This window comes from Polypterus senegalus, chromosome 3 (assembly GCF_016835505.1).
Source record: "Polypterus senegalus isolate Bchr_013 chromosome 3, ASM1683550v1, whole genome shotgun sequence".
Lineage (NCBI taxonomy): Eukaryota > Metazoa > Chordata > Cladistia > Polypteriformes > Polypteridae > Polypterus > Polypterus senegalus.
Window position 1 is genome coordinate 130,580,668 of NC_053156.1, and position 23,027 is coordinate 130,603,694.

At 37.4% G+C, this 23,027-nt stretch overlaps 1 protein-coding gene across 1 annotated transcript in view; it reads right to left on the bottom strand.

Moving 5' to 3' along the window:
- Positions 1–231: 231 nt before the first annotated feature.
- The window catches only part of traf3ip2a (TRAF3 interacting protein 2a), a 45,536-nt gene continuing 22,740 nt past the window's right edge, over positions 232–23,027 (bottom strand). The window contains exons 8-11 of the mRNA XM_039747941.1: positions 22,449–22,517; positions 16,882–16,998; positions 6,278–6,352; positions 232–3,043 (exon numbers count right to left, since the gene is read on the bottom strand). Of these exons, the coding sequence (XP_039603875.1) occupies positions 2,897–3,043; positions 6,278–6,352; positions 16,882–16,998; positions 22,449–22,517 (408 nt within the window). The 3' untranslated portion in view covers positions 232–2,896. The remainder of the gene's footprint in view (positions 3,044–6,277; positions 6,353–16,881; positions 16,999–22,448; positions 22,518–23,027) is intronic.

Genomic DNA, 23,027 nt, shown 5'->3' on the forward strand with positions numbered 1-23,027 from the left:
ATCCTCTAACTGAGTATTTGATTTTTCCAATTTCAAATAATATAACACATCGGTTTCCCACTGACTTAAAAGAGGAGAGTTTGGGTTCTTCCAGTTTATCAGAATCAGTCTGCGTGCCAAAAGTGTAGTAAATGCAATCACAATTTGTTTGTCTTTCTCCACTTTAATCAGATAATTTTTTTAAGCTAATAAATATTAATATGTTTATACCACCTGTGGACCACCAGGGGGCACACCTGCAGCCACAACCCAACACAGACAGACATTAAACACAAGTGCAAGCACACACAGTATTTATTTTTCTTTTTCTTTCCGTGGGAAACACCTTCACCTGTTTCCCACTGGTACAGCACAATCACAAGCACTAAATACAGTTTGGCACACAAACATTTCTTCTTCTCTTTCTCTCCATTCTGCTCCTCCTGACAAGCTTTGTCTTCTTTCTCCCAACTCTGGCTCCCCAAATGGAGTGAGGCAGCTCCTTTTATGATAGCCCCGGGAGTGTCCAAGGTGGCTCATTAACTGGACCGAGAATCATCCCCAGGTGTGATGAGAGGCCAAAGTAGGGCCCTGCCATTCCCCCTGGAGGCCCCCATGGAACCCAACAGAGCTGTGCCAAACTCCAAGTCCCAGCACACCCTGCGGGAATCCATGGTGCCACAGCCACCCAGGAGAGCTGCCCTCTAGCGTCCCAGGGAAGGTATTCCCTGCCAATACTCTCTGCCCCGGTCCTTCCATGCAGTTGGCATCTCAGCCAGGTAATGGCCATGGCCTCACATCACACTGCAAAGAATATTATCATATTTTGAGATTCGCATCTATCATGTTTCACTAAAAATCTTTGATTCTTGTTTATTTTTTCCCACCATTTCTTTATCTACTGTTTCTACATTTGATTTCATCATGAGTAGCCATTTTGAAATGAGTTGCTATAACAGCATGTGTCACTATGAGGCATGGCCTCTCTGCACACATGCATGTGACAGTATGGGATGTGGTCCCATGGGCATTGTGTGCTCAGAAAGCATCTACACCTTACTTCTAAATGGAAAGACTCTGGGACAGAAAACTTGTTTCTCAAGCAGGTTCTTTTTTTTTATTTGGTTTTAGGTTTTGATTTTGACTTTTTGCCTGCTTACGGCTTTTAGGTTCAATTTGAATTTTTGTTTTGGTTACATATTGTTTGCCAGTTAGGTATATAAAATCCTACTATGGCTGACTAGTCATTGATGTTTTCCCTTAAAAGATCTGCTGCCATTCAAATCAAAACAAAAAATGCCATTTTCTTAATTTCAAAATTCAAAAGAGATGTGATAGTTAGGATCATGGTCATTAAAAATCTCTTGTATATGCAGCATTACTTCTATCTGAATGAATAAAATATTTTCCTCAATACACTATGCTTGTCATTTTTCATCCCTAAGCACAAAATTGACATTGACATTTCCACTTGATAACAAAGACAGACAAGAGCAGGAAAAGACATACAACAGTAGCATCATTAATTTAAATTTTAAAAAACTTAATCTCTGGGATGAAAACCTTTTACCAAAAAGCATCCATTTTATTTTATTAGTACATAACAGAGACTGTTTTCATGCAAAGATGAACATTTTGATTAAGAGATACAGCTATTTTTTGGAGGAAGGAATTAAATAGTAATGTTGATTATAGTAATTAGGTCAGATAGATTAATATGTATATATATATATTTATTTAGAACAATTTAAGTGGCAATGTACACATTAGAGAACAGAAAAACTGGAAACAACTAAGAATGTATTAAGTAAACAACATACATGTAAATGGTGTTATTTATATGTAAAGGCATGAGGAATAGGAACAGAACACCAACAGCTGCTAGATGTTTGTACCTTAAAAACTGTCCCAAATGTGAGAAAAGAACAGCTACTTGAAAATTTACAGTGTTCCATTCTATAGGCAAGATGCTATGCGGGAAACACAATCATCCGTTTTTGCACTTGTGCAAGAAGTGCATTTAGATTGAGAATGGGAAAGGTGCTATATGAAAAAAATTTATTGTTATTTTTATATGCCTCAGTGGTGAAAGAACGTAACATGGCATGATTAACCATTCTTCACTTTATTTCTATACCTAGCTGCAGTCAAAAAAAAAAAACTATTTACCAATCTTCTATTTTCTTCCAGTTTACATAAGATGAGATAAATATAATTTCTGGTACTGTCTCATTATTAACTGTGTAAAACTCAACCATCTACAGTAGACTGATAGTGCCTGGAGAATTCTAGATGCCCCTAACACCATTCCATATCATATTCACACTAATATTGCTGTGTAGTAATTTAACCACCTATAGTTTGGCTTGTTGTTGGTGTTTCCATTATTATAGTTTATTTTCCTATAATAAGTTCTGAATCTATCACACTCTTGTCTGTTGTCCAATTAACATTGCTCTCAACATGCATCCTTCACCTTCTACAGTAGGTGGTGAGTCCACATAGAAATTCTATATAGCTTTTTTGAAGTAAACCTGACTGAGCTATGAAAACTTCAAAGTAGAAATACTGCTTTGCTGGAGTGAGAGGAACCATTGAGATATTTTGGATAATTGGTTAGGACGCCTACTGATCACCTTGCTTTCAGTAGGTATACAAAAAAATGGCCCACTGAGAAAATAATACACTAGATGAATTATATCTGTTGACTGGCCTTAGAGCTTCAGAAAGGGTTGGAAGAAGTTGCTAACGATAGGGTAGCCTACTCTACAGAGCTCTGCAAGTTGCCACACTGTCCCTCCTTAGGATAGGCCAAATGAGAATGTAGAGAAGTGCCTCATAGTATTTATTTAATCTCAGATAAATAATCCTGAGAAATGTTTAAATTGGTAAACTATTACTGCTGAACTCTGCCAGATCAAAGTGGTATAATCTGAAGAGTAGGCAGTTTCCCAACAGGAGGAGCTATGTATTCCTCTTCTCTCAGTAGTCTGAGAAGAAGTTTTTTCTCATCCCTGGGCCACCTGTAGATATGTGTGTTCTGAAGCCAACCAGGGACATGCTCCTGAATAGAAAAGAAAAAAAAGTACTTTAACGACTGAACAAACTAACCCTTATAAAACAGGATATTAGTACATTGTTTAAGTGCTCTCTTATAAAATAACTCTCAGTTAAAGGTTCTCTTCATTTCTGCATAAAGGTTTCTTGCTCAAAAGCTACATCTAATATTGAGGCCTGATCAAAATAAACTATAGAATCTGTATAATATATATTTTTGACAATACTTGTTTCCAGGTCTTCAAACAAAATATGTTAAGTAAAGGGCACCTGAGTGAATATGTTCTTAAAAAAAAAAAAAAAAGTTACAAATGACTTGATATCATCTTCCTTCATGACATAGACAGATTAAAGTTTTTCTAATATAAAGCAGATTCTTCATTCATGCACGTACAAACATGGAGCATGTCTGAGGATTAGTGCAAGTGAGCAAAAAATGTTAGGAACCAAAACAAAATGACCTGTTGTAAACCAGGAGTGAGGTGCAAAGTCAATAAAGTTGGTTATTTTTTGTTGCAAAGTCAAAAACAGAAAAACAAACTTACTGCTAGGGCCTATTTGAATGACAGCAACTAAGTACAATAAGGAAGAGTTGACAATAATTAATATTCACCAAAGGATAATAAAAAAAGTGACTGTCTCATTAACAGTGCATCCAGAAAGTATACCCAGCGCATCACTTTTTCCACATTTTGTTATGTTACAGCCTTATTCCAAAATGGATTTAATTTTTTTCCTCAGAATTCTACACACAACACCCCGTAATGACAATGTGAAAAAAGTTTACTTGAGATTTTTGCAAATTTATTAAAAATAAAATAACTGAGAAAGCACATGTACATAAGTATTCACAGCCTTTGCCATGAAGCTCAAAATTGAGCTCAGGTGCATCCTGTTTCCCCTGATCATCCTTGAGATGTTTCTGCAGCTTAATTGTAGTCCACCTGTGGTAAATTCAGTTGATTGGACATGATTTGAAAAGGCACACACCTGTCTATATAAGGTCCCACAGTTGACAGTTCATGTCAGAGCACAAACCAAGCATGAAGTCAAAGGAATTGTCTGAAGACCTCCAAGACAGGATTGTCTCGAGACACAAATCTGGAGAAGGTTACAGAAAAATTTCTGCTGCTTTGAAGGTCCCAATGTGCACAGTGGCCTCCATCATCCGTAAGTGGAAGAAGTTTGAAACCACCAGGACTCTTCCTAGAGCTGGCCGGCCATCTAAACTGAGCGATCGGGGGAGAAGGTCCTTAGTCAGGGAGGTTCACAAGAACTCGATAGTCACTCTGTCAGAGCTCCAGAGGTCCTCTGTGGAGAGAGGAGAACCTTCCAGAAGGACAAGCATCTCTGCAGCAATCCACCAATCAGGCCTGTATGGTAGAGTGGCCAGACGCAAGCCACTCCTTAGTAAAAGGCACATGGCAGCCCACCTGGAGTTTGCCAAAAGGCACCTGAAGGACTTTCAGACCATTAGAAACAAAACTCTCTGGTCTGATGAGACAAAGATTGAACTCTTTGGTGTGAATGCCAGGTGTCACGTTTGGAGGAAACCAGGCACCGCTCATCACCAGGCCAATACCATCCGTACAGTGAAGCATGGTGGTGGCAGCATCATGCTGTGGGGATGTTTTTCAGCGTCAGAAACTGGGAGACTAGTCAGGATAAAGGGAAAGATAACTGCAGCAATGTACAAAGACATCCTGGATGAAAACCTGCTCCAGAGCGCTCTTGACCTCAGACTGGGGTGACAGTTCATCTTTCAGCAGGACAACAACCCTAAGCACACATCCAAGGAGTGGCTTCAGGACAACTCTGTGAATGTCCTTGAGTGGCCCAGCCAGAGCCCAGACTTGAATCCGATTGAACATCTCTGGAGAGATCTTAAAATGGCTGTGTACCGACACTTCCTATCCAACTTGATGGAGCTTGAGAGGTGCTGCAAAGAGGAATGGGCGAAACTGGCCAAGGATAGGTGTGCCAAGCTTGTGGCATCATATTCAAAAAGACTTGAAGCTGTAATTACTACCAAAGTAGTATTATCGACAAAGTATTGAGCAAAGGTTGTGAATACTTATGTACATGTGATTTCTCAGTTATTTTATTTTTAATAAATTAGCAAAAACCTCAAGTAAACTTTTTTCACATTGTCATTATGGGGTGTTGTGTGTAGAATTCTGAGGAAAAAAATGAATTTAATCCATTTTGGAATAAAGCTGTAACATAAAATGTGGAAAAAGTGATGCGCTGTGAATACTTTCCGGATGCACTGTAAATATCATCAAAGCAACATAATAAGCATGATGATGGTGGGCATGTGACACCTCAAAACAGCACTGCAAAAATAAATTTGACAGGAATGGAATCATAATTTGAACAACAATATAACAACATAAGCTGTCCAAGTCCTGCTTCAGCAAAGTGTTCCCCACAGCCCCACACTACCACCACCAGGTTCAATTGTTGGTCTGATATTCTTACTCTGGAATTTTATTTGTATTTTGCCAGAGAATGCAACCCAGGTCATCCAGAAAGTTTACTTTTTTTCTCATTTGTCTTTGTTCATTCTCCAAAAATGCCTGAGGATCATTCAGGAACTTTCTGACAAGTCAGACACAAAACATTCATCCTCTTGGATAGTTGTGGCTTCTGCTCTGTGAAGCCCAATTTTGTGGAATATCTTTCTGACCCTGAAGTCGTGAACACTAACCTTTACTGAGGCAAAGGAAGTCTGCAGTTTTTTTTTTTGTTTTTGTTTTTAAACCTATGAGATTTCCTGGATAATAGTAGTGTGTCTACTCCTGGGAAAATTTACTACAGTTTTAAATGTTGTCTGTGGTTTGGTGGAGACTGCAAACCTCACAAATGCTTCTGCATCCCTTTCCAGGCTGACAGATATACATTTTTTTCAGCCTCTTGAAAATTTTCTTTTGATCATGGCATTATGTTCTTCTTGAATATTTGTCCTGGGAACTTTTGAATACAGTGTCCATTAGTGCTTTGCTCATTAGATGCAATAAATATAAGTTCAAAAATGTATTATTTGTACATTCTCATGCCCTTTATCTAAATATTAGATTTTGCAGAAGACCTGAAAACATTCAGTTTTGAATAGAAATGGAGTAAATACTCTTTCACAGAATTATTTTTCAAAGTTGACCAAAAGTTTATAATTAAAATAGTACATCGCACTCTGTAAATGGAAAACGTGTATTAGGCTGACTCAAAATATTATACTCACTTTAGTTGCATTTGGGAAAAGCACTGGTACAAATCTGAAATTCATGCTTCCTTGCTGTATAAACTCTATCTGCATCTGAAATTGGAATAATGACAAAAATAAAAATACTTAATCTTTCATAAATTGGAAAACTGTTGATATCCAATACCTTGTATATACACTGTGGGAAATAGTTCTTTAGTTAGTTTGAACAAAATCAGGATGCTTAGTTTGTTCATCATGGGTAAACTGCATATCAGTCATCCTCTGACAAAGACAATGGCTCACATAGTCAGTAATGTCTAAACAAAACAAACTGGGTCAAGTGGATTTATTTAATCTGCTTTCATTCTCAAATCAGCATAATCCGATTTTGTGGATTAGGATTATTCTGTGTTGTAGGGTGCTGAAATCTGTTGTAGCAGCCACTGGGTACAATGCAGCAAGATCACTTTGGACTGGGCATTGGTCCATCACAGGATCCTCTCACACTAACACTGGGCCAATTTGTAATCCCCATTTAAGAAATAACTTGCATGTCTTTGGATATTTTGGTGGAAAACCAGAGTACCTGGGGAAAATATACAAAATCCACATGGACATTAACAGAGCAAAGGATACAAATCCAGGACTGAAGAACACACTTGTATCTCACTCTAAAATTGTTGTGAGAATAGGTACTTAAATGATGAACTTAGTATGTTTTATTGTTAAGTAACTGAACTTTTAATTTAATAATTATCTCTTTACTAGCAAAATACCCGCGCTTCGCAGCGAAGTACTGCCTTAAAATTTTTATTAAGAAGAAAATGAAACCTTTTTAAACTGAGGGAAAATATGCCAATAATTATTTGTTAAGGATCTCTTTGTATACCACATTGTGAGTTCGGCCCTCCGGTTGTAATATGACCAAGCTGTGCGCTGAACTTACTCTTGAGCATGCAACGTACAGTTGGCCATGTGAACAGTAATCTTGTTTCAAATCTCACAGCTTAGATTGCTGCTGTCATAATCGGATTGAGTTTCATGGTTTGTTGCAATTACGACAGTATTTGTAGGACTTGTGTTGAAGAGACATTCGGCATCTGTCAAGCGTTGTAAGTATACAACCGGTTTCATCGATAACTTCGCATCCAGCTTTTGAGAGTTTAAACATTCATAAACATCAAAGTGTCCACTACTGAAATCATCACCTGTCAATCTAAGATGTTTAAGGGGCATTGGCGGTTGTCAAAAGGTGTAAAATATTTGGCCATTTCGGTACACTTGAAAGCGACAACCAAACAATTCACCGGCAGCCATCAACTCACATGCAGATGCATAGGTGAAGGGCTTAAGCATTTCACTCTTCTAGTGCTCCTGTGTAGAATAATTATCTCCTGTACCGTCATCAGTCCACACCTTGAACCTGTCCCAGTCATTCAATACATAAGACACAATGTTCCTCCGGATATCAAGAGTGAGCCTGATATGGCCGTGCAATATGTAACAAAGAGAATGGAAAAGGTAGGTGCCATCTCCGGTCATGGAAACCACTCGGTAAGCGACAGTTCTTTGATCAATGGTGATCATCTCAATAGACATGTTAATGGGGGTACAGTTGGAATGACAAAGGAAATGGGTACCTGAACAATGTAAAGTAAGTCTAAACTACCTACACAATAACTATAATCGTAATAAATGAACAATAAAACAGTGGAGAAGCCGTGTATTAAATAAAAAGGCTGTAGTTATCAGCAGGGAGACGTGAATCCCGTGGCGAAGCAAGGAAGGGAATGTAGAGACTGGAGTGACAGACGGCCTTATATAGGCAGGCAGCCAACAACGTGGGACCCAACGCCGCCTCACACGGTGACCGAGCTGCAGGCTATGGACGTATATATGTACGTAAGTAGGATTCAGTTAGCGTTGGGAACCCGCGTACCAAATTTCTTGAAGATGGGCCCATAAGTAACAAAGACCGTTGAAAAGTTCAATATGGCGGCCGACAGTGGCATCATACCACCGAAATAAGTACCAAATTTCAGCCTTTTACCTACACGGGAAGTTGGAAAATTAGTGACATTGGAAAGTTTAATATGGCGGCCGACAGTGGCGTCATACCACCAAAATAAGTACGTACATTGGTTTCGGTTAGCGCAAGGAAGCCGCCTACCAAATTTCGTGAAGATGGGGCCATGAATAAGAAAGTTCAACATGGCGGACATTGTTGACCGTTATGACCGTTACGCAGAGAATTTTGAAATGAAACCTGCTTAACTTTTGTAAGTAAGCGGTAAGGAATAAGCCTGCCAAATTTCAGCCTTCTACCTACACCGGAAGTTGGAGAATTAGTGATGAGTGAGTGAGTAAGTGAGGGCTTTGCCTTTTATTAGTATAGATTATATAAAAAATCTTGTGACAAGACAACACTTTTTGAAAGATTTTTGTCCAAGTCCCACGAGATGAGACCTTGGCCATGAGATTTTTTCAAGTCATGCCCTCCTCTCAACCATATTCAACCACGCACACAGTACTCTCATCTCTCATTCCTGTGAATGCTTTTAACAGACACACTTTTTTCTCTCTCAGCTCTTATAAATTTTAACGTTTTCCTCGCTTTAAGTTCCCAATTAAAGAAGATGTATTATGTCCAGATCTTACTGAAGAATGTAATCACAAAGGGTTATCAACAGAAAAAAATGAGTACACAGGCAATCCTAGCACCAAGAAACGATGAAGTCAAATGAATTAACTCCAAAAATGTTGATCGGTTACATGGCAAATTGGTTAAATGCGTATCAATAGACTATGCTCAAACAGTTGGTTGTGATCATGCGGAAGGTGAAAACATCAACTTACAATATTGTGAAAAATATCTGCAACTGTTAACACCACCCAGTCTTCCTCCACACGAATTATAGTAGAAAGAAGGATGTATCCAAGAAAGGTACTGTAGCACAGCTTCAGGGGATAACATTAGACAACAAAGGAGATCTTGATATGCCATTCTTATTAAAACATTAACAGTTTCCCATTAGAATAGCTTTTGCAAATACAATTTACAAATCTCACAGCCAAACGATGAAGTCAAATGAATTAACTCCAAAAATGTCGATCAGTTACATGGCAAATTGGTTAAATGCGTATCAATAAACTATGCTCAGTTGGTTGTGATCATGCGGAAGGTGAAAACATCAACTTACAATATCCCGAAGAATGTCTACAACCGTTAACACCGTCCGGTCTTCCACTGCACAAATTACTGTTGAAAGAAGGATGTATCCAAGAAAGGTAATGGAGTACATCTTCCACAGATAACATTACACAACAAAGGAGATCTTGATATGCCATTCGTATTAAAACATTAACAGTTTTCTGTTAGAATACCTTTTACAAAGACAATTAACAAATCTCAGAGTCAAACATTTGAAAAAGTCATTTCATTTAATAGAGGAAAAGAAATGAAATTCAATCATGTGCAGTTTTACATTGCGTTGTCACGATGAAAGTCTAAACACAGAATCAAAATTTAATGTGATACTGACGAAAATTTAATTTAAAAAAAGTTTTTACTGAAGTGTACAGTAAAAGTGCAAGTTTGAAAAGTATTTGCATGTTAATGTCAAAGCCAAACAGAACAAAATCGTATTACGTAATGAATAACTAACGCAACATGAAACATAATTTACTTTTAAATTATTACGTTTTACTCTTTTTTTTATATGGTTAATTACTCGCTGTAATGTAAAATAATTCTATTATGCATATGTAACAATTCCCATGAAAATTAAAATCTGTTTAAATTTGTACATCCGCATCTCCATATGCGAGTGAAAGAACCGCAAACAGTCTAGCGTGTAGCATGGGCATGGGGTTGCCAAGTGAAACCAGCAGGGGGTAAAGCCCCCTAGTAATAATTAAAAAAAGATTTATAAATTTGTGAAAAGTGGCGCCCACATTACTTTTGGAAGTAATCCCCTTGTGACTTGTTTGCTGATGTGAATCTCAAAATGTTTTGCGTTTTAATATTTCTCTACTTTAAAATGTACTGTAAAAGTAAATTCATCTCACACTTTATATTCATGCTGGTTGAAACTGAAGTAGGAGGACACAGTTTCAGGGATGTAGAGGAGATCACAGAATAATTACAAAGCTAACCTCTTATATTTCTCAAAGATAGTAATTCCCTGTTTTTTGGTCACTTCACTGCACTGAAGGGTTATATTCCTACCCCTGTGACTGTATAGAATATTTTTGTTGATGCATAGATGGAACAAATGAGGATTATTAAAGTGTTACCAACAGTAATTACCAATGTTGGTAGTTAATTGAACATGTCAAACCACTGCATACCTTATCTATTTCAGAATGCTAAAGTGATTACCTCTTACAGTACTTAATCCTTCTGTTTACTTGCTCTGTATCAGTGGGTTGACAAATGGGTATTTGGTCTGAATAAAATGTAATACTGTACATTTTCCATATCAATAATTAATGTGCTGCAATTAAAATTTTGAAGTCATTAAATTAAAACAAAAAACAAAAAAAGAAGGAAACAATTATCCTAGACCTTGTCACACACGTGCACATGGGAGGTAGCTAAAGGGCTTGAGTGAAGGCAGTTCTGAGGCATGTCGGGATGTGGCAGAGTGCACTGACTCTTTTTCTCTCTTTCCTGTAGACCATTCCCGGGAGATTCCACCTGGCTCTCTTGACATCACTTCTGGGACCGAGCCAATGGAAGTAGACCTTACCAGCTCCGGCCCCTCTGATGTCACGTCCAGGTGTGATCCAATGATTGAAGAACACGTGCCCGATCCTTATGACCTCACTTCCTGTCTTCCCCTTTAAAAGCCCGCCCCTTTTCCCTTTTCCCTCAGTCTTGTTTTGGACTCGTTTGTATGCACTTCAGTACTGTGTATTTCTATAAAAGAACGACTTTGCAGCCAGGATACCAGATTATACGGGTGGCTGCCCCAAATCTTTATCTGAGTATGCCTCATTCTTGTGAAAACCTGTAAGCCACTTGGGCAGGTGGCTGCAATCTTGTGCATAATTACTTTTTGAAATTTGGTGCTTAGGAGGAAAATGTTAATAATTTTCCTGAAAAAAGATATTTATCATCTGATAAGAATACAAATAGGCTCAGATGCGCATAATATTTTATTTGAGCACTGAATATAGTACAGATTTTATAGGGTCACTATTGTTAACTGCACAGAGTACAGTGAAATTATTGCTTACATGCACAACAAGATGCAACATGTTGCCACTCTAGCACCATGATTGGCAAGTATAACTATATTAACTCAAAATCAGATGTATCTCAGAATAGTTGGCAGCACTATCAAACATTAGGAAAAGGGCTAATATTGCTTACAAACTAAGCAGTTCAAATTTTAAAACCGTATTTACTTAGGCACAATTCTGAGTTACAAATGATGATAACATTTCTTTTGGATATGGACATAGACCGAGCCGGGATTCAAGCCCAGGACTTTGAAGCTGCAAGGCAGAAAATAAAAACAATAAAAACAAAAATAACTAAGAAAATGACTAACACTATAAAGCACTTTTGGGTCCCTTGCCTTTACAACAGTTTAAAAAATGCAAAGAAAAGTGGACGAAAACAAAACAAAAACATAATGGAAGGCACATTGTGGATATGCCTATTTGCATTGATTCAGCTGAAAATGTGTATGCTGTTTTTGGGTGGCATGATTTTGTGAATCTGATTTATGTAGAACTCGAATTTATGACTTTATTGTGGGAATATTTTTATTGTAATTCAATTAAAGTTTTGTATGTGTTCCTTTTAAATAAGGACCAAATATTTTTAAATGTTTCATTTGTTAAATAAAATTGGTCTCCTGATATGAAAGATAAGTCAAAAGGTACTTAACCTCAATAAAGAATGAAACAAGTGCTTGTTACCTATAAATGCTTTCGATGGAAATTTAGAGCTCACAACACAACCTGATCTTCACTGCAGTCCCCATACTGTATACCAGAACCCTATACTGTGTCATTGAGCCTTTGCATGAACTTTGAAAAGATATGTAGCTGTCTTGAATGCCTACTAGAGAGATGCTGTACCCTATACTATACCTCCTATTGGTATACAGAAGAAGAGTGTAACATGAAAGAATATACTGATCTGTACACTTGATAATACATTGTGCCAGGCTGGTAATTGAGAAATAATGTGTATAGAGGCATTGCAAACAAACATCACATTGCAGGCATGTTGAGATACACTGCAAGTGGCAGGTGTACAAATGAGTGTGAAAAATGTATTATTTAAAGTGAAAATAAAAAAATACAGCAATACAAAATACCTTAAGGAAGCAATGGGGGGACAAGGAGCCAGAAAATTAAATAAAGTATTTATAGACATTACCTCCACCTGGTGGTAAAGATTGGTTTCTGCAGATTTCAACGATAAAGCAGCTAACCCTCTAAAAACATTTTAATGCCAAGTTCAAATTAAATTAGATCCAAGGAAATAATGTTTAATTGTCATGAGGATAGCAGAGTTTGAATAACTGAACATCAACCACGAGCCAAAGCATCATATTCAGTAATACACTTAACAAGCATATAACAAAAAGAAGCAATACATTATACTGTATTGTTATAAAGCAGGGGTGCCCAATGTGTCGATCGCGATGGAACGGTACATTGGAAAGGGAGTACAGGTAGATCGCGTTGCATTGGAAAAATTTTTTTTTAAACGTTAGTCCATCATATATCCTCCTTATGCCATTTGCCACTTGATTGACATACAGGGCGGCCAGTCTAAGATCTCTTTTCTTCTAAAACACTGGTCATCCCGCACGCATGATCAAACGCGCGAGCTACTGCAAAACTCCGGCTATCTAAGTGATCTAGTTAGCCTTCCAATTTATATTGACTAAAGAAGGGATTTAAAATAAAAAAATGGTTGTTTATGGGCTGGATATGGAATTGGAAGAGGATTTTTTTCTCTCACAATGTCACAATCGAAGTGCGTTTGTCTGATCTGTCAATCTATCATTGCTATTCCAAAGAAGGAAAATGTGGAAAGGCACATTGGAACTGTTCATAAAAACTACGAAACTGACTTCCTTCAGAAAAGTGATCTGAGAAAGAGAAAGGAGAGGCAACTAAAATCGCAGTTAATTGGACAGCTGTTATGTTTCACTCGGCTGAATTCAAAAGCAAAGGCTGACACACAGAAGCATCATTCCAGGTGAGTCACTCAATCATTAAGCATAAGAAGTCCTTCCAAGATGAAGAGATGATAAAAGATGCCTTCGTTGAGGCAGATGGCTAGGGAGAAATTCCTGCTGAGATTTCAAGACCCCTGGCCGGAGAAAAAGGAGTTTCTCCTTGTCATTAAACATGCAGAATACAAGCAACTTAATAACGATCAATGGCCACTAGACTTAGCATTTTTTTTCCGATCTGACCAACATGTTGAATGAGCTTAATTTACAGCTGCAAGGAAAAGAGAAACCATGGGCAATATGATTAGCTCAGTTAATGCTTTTAAATGAAAAATGCAACATCTGTCCTCAAAGCTGCAGCGCCTTGATTTGGGGAACATCCAAAACCTCGCATCAGAGCTGAAGACGCAATGGAAGGCGTGTGCGCAACTTGACAGCATATGCTAGACAGAGCAGATTGAAAATTGTCTGTCAGACTTTATCTAATAGAAAAAAAGTAACGATTTGAGTGTTGCCCAATGTAGCGGAGTAAGAGTACTGTTTTTTCTTCACAAATGTACACAAAGAAAAGTATGTTGCAGTAAAACTACTCTTAGAAGTACAATTTATTTTTTTTAAAGTTACTCAAGTCAATGTAACAGAGTAAATGTAACTCGTTACTACCCACCTATATAATATATATATAATTTTTATTGTAGGTAGACCATTTTGACCTGGTCATTTTAAAAGTAGCTTGCAAGCTGAAAAAGTGTGGGTACCCCTGTTATAAAGCAACACATCTAAAACCCATTATACTTTACAACAGAATAAAATTGACTGAATGTTCACTTTCCATAAGTGTTACAGATCAAGAAATGAAGATCAGAATTAAAGCCATTAGTAGGCAATCTAGCTCCTGTTTCTCTTGTTTTCAATAATCTAGCCTAAAAGAGTTGTTTTGTCATCACGTATTATGTTAAAAATGTCTAGTCCAGTGATTCCTAGCCTTTTTTAAGTCACAGACCCCTTTAAGAATCTGATAAAAGCTATTGACCCCCTAACTGGAAAAAACAGAAAAATTATTCTTGGCTAATTTCAATTCATATCCCTTTGTCTTCAAGAGCTCTTTTTAAATTAAAGGCTGGGATCAAACTTCATTATGCCTGTTATAATTTAAAATATTATTTTCCATTCAATAATATGTCAGCCTTTTTTAATAACTACTGTACACTGTCTGATTAGCAAATCCAACAGGACTGTCTTTTTTAGCTTGAAATCCCTCCAATTCGTATACTGTAGATCTATTCTTTGTTCGTACTCTTGGCATATGGCCAGCTTTAGAGTGTCTACTAAATTGTTAATTTGAGTGTCATAGGTAAATGTACTCAAGTGGTTTGCTAAAATTTTATCTAATAAATAAAAAAAAGCCACAGCTCCAGTAATAATTCAGAAAATATTCCCATACCATAACCAGCTATATTTATTGTTTCTGGGAAAAAAATAAGACTAGTGTAGGAGGCCAGACCTGTAGCTATAGGACACCCAAACACAAGAATAATCTACCAACCAACATTACAACCCAAATCCCCCCTCCCACATATTGTTCACATATATATTGCTTTACAATCAAATACATTAACTCTTTAAACAGACTAAGTCTCTGACTTTCTGTCTGTTTTTACTTGTTGTAATTGCAGTTGGTCTGCCTTGGAGTACACATGATAACACAAATGATGGACCTGTTTTTAGATGTTTTCTATTCAAATTAATTACTTATTCATTTTTGGTGGGTAACCAGTTTTAGAATCCCATTAACCGGGGACAGTTAGAATCTAGATGTTAAAAAAAAAAACACACCCTGTGTGTTATACATATAACATCCGTCAGAATAATACTTGAGTTTATATTAGATATCTTTTTTGCATACTATATTTGTGTAATGGTAAGTCTCCCTAGAGTACAATATTAATCTTTTTATTCAAATGACACAGCACCATACACTCTACTACCGTTAAATGTTTTGATTGCTTGCATCAAGAAACCCAATATACAGTACATCAATAAAACATCCCACACAATCAACCAGAAATGCTGTCACCCAGAAGAATTAATTAATGTACATGTGGTACATGTGTTTTTCACCATATCTTAGCCATCCCATCAGTGTAAAGCAATATTAGACCAAGACATTTTTTTCTTAATCCTCCAGGTTTTCAGGATTTGTTTCTTTATGTATTGGCACCACACCTTTCTGTTTTTCACTGACAGGAGTAGAATTTGAACACTGTCTTACTCATCTGTGACAATCCATGATGAGTGTGTATACTGATATGCCTCTTTCTGATTGACTGTTACACTCACCTCTTAGTTAACTATCTAATCCTTCATCTACTTTGCATAAGTCTGGCTGGCCTCTGTGGGACTCTGTAATTACTGGTCCATTGCTACTATAGGTTAACTTATTGATAAATATTTTTTACGTTATTTGCCCATTCTCAGTACATCTGTGTCAATACAGTTTGTGAAAAATCCAGCAGAGTCTGTATTCCCAATGCATTGACACTAAAGTAACAATGCTCCCACTATTGAGCTGTGTATAAAAAACAATGTGTGAAGGACTGATGTACCTAATAAGATGGCCACTAAGTGCATGAAAGTTATTCACAAGAAATGTATATCACCAAGCCGAGATATTCACCCACAAAAACACAAAGTTCACCCCAACATAGTCCAAACAAACCATATTCTGTGCTTTTATGAGATATTGTAAAAATGGTACTGTTATCTTTTTTATACAACAGAACATATTACATAGACATAAGGTAGCTAGACAGAAAAATTCCAAATACAGTATGTACTTGATAAGGTATCTCAAAATAAGTAGCTCACAGACTAACAAATTACAATTCTTAAAAAATTGGGATAAGAAACATGCAAACTTGGATTGCTGAACACTTCCAGAAATTAATACTTATCATTTTAAATATTAAGTTTCCATGTGTGGCAAGAGTAACAAGACAGAACATATTTAAAGTAAACTGAATCCAGTTACTGTATAACTAGAAATGTAAATGACCAAAATATTAACATAAAGCCAACTTAAAAAAAAGGATTGAAATACCCAAATTTATTTAAGCAAGTAGTGAATTAAAACAGCACCTGCATTTGTTATTCAGTAAGCCTGATATGATGTTAGCAGAGTCAAACAAAATACAAGAAGAATTCTGATGTAATACATATTACAGCTGCAGTATTTTATGTTTGTTCTATAACCCCCATTTTCCATTAAAAGACGTATCAGTGCTGACTCTACCGATTAAATGTTTCAGTACTCAAGAGTTTTATATGTTGCATTGTTCTTGGGATTTATTGTCAAATCTGTACACTGTGAAGTAGACAGCCGTATAATGTTGCAGATACACAAACATTTATTCTGAAAGAAACCCGAACATTTACCATTTTGTGAATATATCTAGTGTGCAATCCATGTTCATCTGAAAACGTCACTGGGTCTGTGTCTTCTGTGTCCTGTTTATATTTTGGGCTGACTGCCACAATAATCACCACTGAACTCTGTAAGGTAAAAAAGTGTAAACCTTAACAAATAATTGTCATATTCTTTGCCTGGTAAATAAAGATAAGAAATCTTAAAACCTAGATGATATACTGTGTTTTATGTTAATGGTGTATAAAACAAAACCCAAACAAATAAACCAGCAGTACAACCCTGTTTATTATCCCATAAAAAGGGAACATCTGATATTAAATGCACTCTGTTCACTTAAGTAGAACACTCCAGTCATGAGAGATACCAAAAGATATTGTAAATCATTCACAGCAGTGATGGACATTTTACATGGATGTGCTACCAGGTATTGTTTCAATTTAGGTTATTCAGGATGCATTGCATAAGTGAGAAACACAGATTATGAACTGTATTTGGGCAATAATGATGTTAATAATATTATTATAAAAAATTGTTACTTAAACTTTAGGAATGTTTGTCATAAGAATATATATCAAATATAAACATTGTTTAGTCTAAACTTTGATCTAATTAGATACAAGCATAAAAATAGAAAACCATACAACAATTGCATATATTCATGCTGTGATAGGAAGAAGAAGGAAAGATAAATTATTTGGGCTGGTCTTTTCTCCAAAACGCTGGGTGGCAGCCTACCCAGTCTAGGATTCCCAAACGGCCACCCACAGGGCATGCTGGGTGCTGTCGTCCCAGAAGGCAGCCCTGTAGGGTTCTATGGGGTGGAGCTGCAGAGATTGCTAATCTCTACTTTGTAGAGTTTAAGTCTTACCCAGAGGTGATTCCAAGGGACCTGTATAAAATAAGCAGCCCTGCTATAGTCTAAGGAGCCAGAGTTGGGAGGAAGCAGACGAAGTATATCTGGAGGAGTGGAAAAGAGGAAAAGGAGCCTGAAGAGTGTTTTGTGCTTACTTATGCCATCTGAAACCTGTGTGCAACATTTTCACATAATTAAAACCTTTTCTTTTCCCTGAGACTTGTGTCTGGGGTGCTGCAATACCCCCGGTGGTCACAAGTGGCTTAATCGGTGGGATTCCTGACCGTCTGGTTGGCTGGAACCTGTTTCACATATATATTCTGGTGAACAAAAGCTCCAACAAAAAGCACCAATTCCGGTAGAGTGGTTTGAAAAGATTACCTTACTGAAGCTGGACTACACTTGTCCTTGGACTATTTCACATGTGTGTCTTGCTCATACTTCCTAGACAGTGGATATCCAAATCCCAGCCCAAGCCCCTGTATCTACTCTGGATGAGACAGCAACAGTACACGCAAATCCCAACGCAAATAACAGGAACCCACAAAGGGTAATGGTACCATTGAGTGACTGGTGCGTCGGACAGGAGGAAAACAGGGAGGTCCGGGATATGTGCTGGGATTGTGTTGCCAAACTACATCAGATGGAACTGACTGGTCAAGTAAATAACCATCTGGACTCCAACACCCACAATCCTCCAGGATACCCAACTGAGCAAAAGCCAAGGGGATGCATGATAGCTGACTCAGGATCAGTAAGCAGGGACACACAAAGCCCGGCCTAGCAACCAACGAAACTAACTGACTGTTGGCTAGACGTATGAGAGCCGGAAGGAATATTACAGGTCATACAAGTGCTATTACAGCTGTTCAGGCTGTTCCAGCCAGTGATGAAGGAGATAAGAGACCACGGCTAAAGCACTGCTGAAGGCTCTGGAAGACTACTTAAATCAGGTTGGCCTGGGACTCTTAAACACAGTTGATTTGGTGGTACAGCCGCTGTTCAAATAAAAGACATGGGGGTGATGACTGACCACCTGGTGGTTGAGCCTCCCACCAGAGAAAGTGCTACTCAAATGGAGAAGCCCGAGATGGAAGGCTGAACAGGAAGCACTGGATTCCTAATGGCAATGTCTGGTTTGTTCAGCCTCTTTCAAAACCGAATATGGTAAAAAACAGAGTGAAATGGGTGCAGACAGTATGTGGTCTGTCTTTAACCCATAGAATGACTCGGACTGTCTTCATACCGCAGAGCAAAAAGGACAGCCATATGAGGGCGCTTGGCTCTCCAAAGAGTCAAGCATGAGAGCCCTTAAGGTAGGTTACATGCTCTTGTTGCCCTAGCCCCGCTGACTAGGAAAGATGCAAAGGCAGAGAACCAGGTCTTTGAAGCGAAAAGAAGAATCAAGGTTTCCTTCCTGCTTCCTTGTTCACCGGATGAAAGAACCCAAAAGGGAAATGCGTTGCTATGTCTGTCATCAGAGGGGGTATGGTTGGAGGCACTGTCCATTTTGACTGCAGGGAGGACCCAGAAAGCAGCACGGGTGGTACATTTCCGCAGCTGACTGTTGTTTTTATGTTACAGAGAGACCTGAACTGTCTGGCCGTGGTAACTCCTTAAGGAGAACTGCAACCCTCGCAGGACTGGTCACCTCTCCCCACAACACTTAGCAGAGGGAGGGGCACTGTGATGGACGGTGTGCAGGGACTGGCATCCCGACCAGGACCAAACACAGATACTCACCTAGCTGGGAGACTATTATAATGAAATTAGTGGGGAAGACAAATTATTTAGGCTGGTTTCTTTTCCACAACACTGGGTGTCAGCCTACCCATGCTAGGAATCCCACACTGGCACATGCAGGGCATGCTGGGTGCTGTAGAACCATGGGGCAGCCCTGTTGGGTTCCATTGGGCCCACCACAGGGAGCCACTGGGATTAGTAATCCTCACTTTGTGAGGCTTTAGCCTTATCCAGAAATGCTTCGGAGGGATACTTTCATGACACCGGATGCACTGCCGGGTTCAGTATAAAATAAGCAGCCCCGCTTCAGCCTGGGGAGCCAGAGTTAGGAGGAAGTAGACACAGCTTGGTTGGAGTAGTGGAAGAGAGGAAAAGGAGTCTGAAGAGTGGTTTGTGCTTACTTGTGCCCTTTGAAACCAGGGTGCAATGTAGTCGCACGATTAAAGTAGTTCAATAGCAGCTACAAAGAATATTGTTTGATAATGGGAATCCTTATCTGGTTCCATGTTATGATTTGAACCACATTTATATTATCAATATAGATTAAGGCTTTTGGACAACAAAGTAATTTAATTCATGCAGATATAATGGGGGTCAAGCCCACATTTGTACAATACTTTATAGTAAATTGATATCCCTACTCAACTTTATCAAAGGATTTTTCTGCATCTAAAGATCATTAGAACTCTACAGATCCAGATTCTGTAGGAAAATATATTACATTAAACAAGCACAAAAGATTAGATACCAAATATGGCTTTAATTTTTCTACTTTAATTTTTTTAATATAACAGAGGGAACCAATTTCTCTATTCTTTTAGGTAAAACCTTTGCCAGGATATTAACATCATTATTGAAAAGTGAAATTGATGTATATGTTGCACACTCTAGCAGGTCTTTATTTTTCTACACAAAGACAGTAATTGATGCTAAAGGTACTATTTTTTGGCAGTTTTATTTTTTTTCTAGATCTTCAACAAACATTGCAACAATAATGGCACTAACTGACCTGAACACAATTTCAGGTGATCTAGCCATCTGAGCCTAAAAACTTCCAGCTTTGCATAGAGTGTATGGCATCTTCACTTTTAAAGAGACTCAGAGGTCTTCTATGTGGATAGTATCAAGCTGTGGGTTTTTTATTTTATCAAGAAAGTACTAGGCTTAAGACTCACCTTTTTATACTACAAGGAATATAAAGACATATAAAACTCCTTGAAGGTGTTAGTTATTTGTTCTCCCTAGTTTTATTTCCTGTTACATTGTTAATCTCTGTTGTTGCCTTAAGAACGTCCTGTTTATGTATTTGTTGTGCTAAAATCATGTTGACCTTTTCTCGATGTTTATAACAATAGTGGCAATTACTTGAGTTAGAGGTATATTGTTCTCTTTCCTTTGTAGTGAAAAAGTTAAATATTCCTGATCAGTTCTGGAAATCTTAGAAATCAACTCTGATGGGTTAGTAGTTTACAATTTATTTTTTGTAATATATTTTGTTTTTGTAAAACTGCCTTTAATGTTCCCCAGAGTGTTGCCAAAGAATTCTCTGTGACAGCATTGTATCTGTAAGATTTAATTGAAGAATGTAAATTATCAATATAAAAATCAATTCTCAAGTAACTATGGTGACTGACAAAAAGAAAATATACTCTTGAATCTGGATATAGAACTCTCCAGATGTCAGAGATTATAGCCCTTAAACTGTGAAATTTCCATTGCAGTTTTAGAAGTTATTGTTGCAGTTACTCAGAATCTAGTTAAGTCTTGATTTACTAAACAATTAAAAGTCTCCAGGTATGATAAGGCTATAAATCCTCATCCTAGGAAGTGATGCAGGTACCTTAGGTATAAATTCTTCAGAATCCATACCCGATGCATATATATTAGCCAAAACTCACTTGGATTAGTATTGATTCTCTATGAACAGGGTCAGACACTGTGAAAGAGACGATAATAATTTACTCTCTTTCCCTTCTGTTCACACACTCCCCAACCCTCCCCTACCTTTCCTCCCCAAATGCGGATAAGATTAGGTACTTCAGAATCACATTCCACTAGCATAACAAAACAAAAATGGCGACCTGACCAATCAACAGAATCAATAAGACAGTCTGATTCCAGGTGTTATAGATAAAATGATAAAACAAACTTAAATATATTCCTGTAGACTCTGAGGTTTTTTAATCTCTCTTTTGTTTTGCTAGTGGCTCAAGGAAAAATCAGTAAAACAATAAGGCTAAACATTCCGTTCAGTAATCAGTGCATCTTTTTTTGAGTTGCAGGGGCTTTAATCTAAAAGTAGTGACATCAAGTACAAGGGAGGAAGCAAACTGGATGAGACACTGGCTCATACACTCATTTTAGGTCATACACTCATTTTAGGACCATTTACAGTTACCAGTGGAATGAAAAAAGAGACAACTCACAAACTCCATGCAGACAGTAAGATTGCCATGAAACAAGCCTAGGTTTCTTGAGGTGTGAAGAAGCTGAAATAAAAACTATCAGCCTTATCTATAAAATATTATTCATTTCATGTCCAGAGGACTTGGCCCTGTTTGGTAAAGTCAAATTTTACTTCTTAGCAGCAGAATAATTCTCTGTAATCAGCCGAGATTACTCATTTATAATTTTCATGGAATGACTTGAACACAAGTTGAGGCCTAGAACTATCCTCTGTGCACTGAAAAACTATAAACTTGTACTTAATACTTCCAAGATAGACTCCTACTTTCCACAATTCTGCATTGGATTGAGTGGTTTAAGATTATTAATGAATAGAACATGAAGTGAGATGAAATATGATAATTTTTCTAGGAAAAAGTAATATACTGATATAAGGGCATTTCATTGATAATACCTCTACAGTGATCATATATATTTTAATGGCTTCTATATTGGTTATTCTGTGTCATGTACATAAAAATGATAATGTAGGACAAGAGAACATTATGTCTGCATTAAAAGAGACAAACATACATCTTTTAGGTAACCATCTGTCCATTTGATGATGTCAATGCCTCTCACAGCAACTTCAAACATGTCAATCTGAAAAATATAATAGTCATAATTTAATGATTAGTAATATTTGCTAAAACCAATGATGCATGTTTTAATTAACAATATATAACATCTTGTTTTCTGACTTATTGATGGCAGTGTTACACTTCTGGTTTGGCTAGCCATGGTAAAGTAGTCTAAGGGGTGGGCACCAGAAAAAGAATTGTTTAAAAATAAGACTCCTATAGTAGTTCTGTATAAGGTTTAACAAAACAATATTAAACTTGGCCTCAAAAAGCGATACTAGAACACATCCCTGGAGCAAAACCTTGTGAAATTGTTTATTAGCCTGGTAGCCAGTTGACACACAACCGGAACAAACCATGTGGAACAGCTACAGTATATGGGATCATCATTTGCAAAGATCTCTTAAACAAACAAAATAAAACAAAGAAAAGGAGAAAACATTTCTAGTATCATTTACTTATACTTCTATGCACAAATCACATGATTAAATCCTTCATTTATAAAATATCAGAAAATAAAGAGTTCTGATAA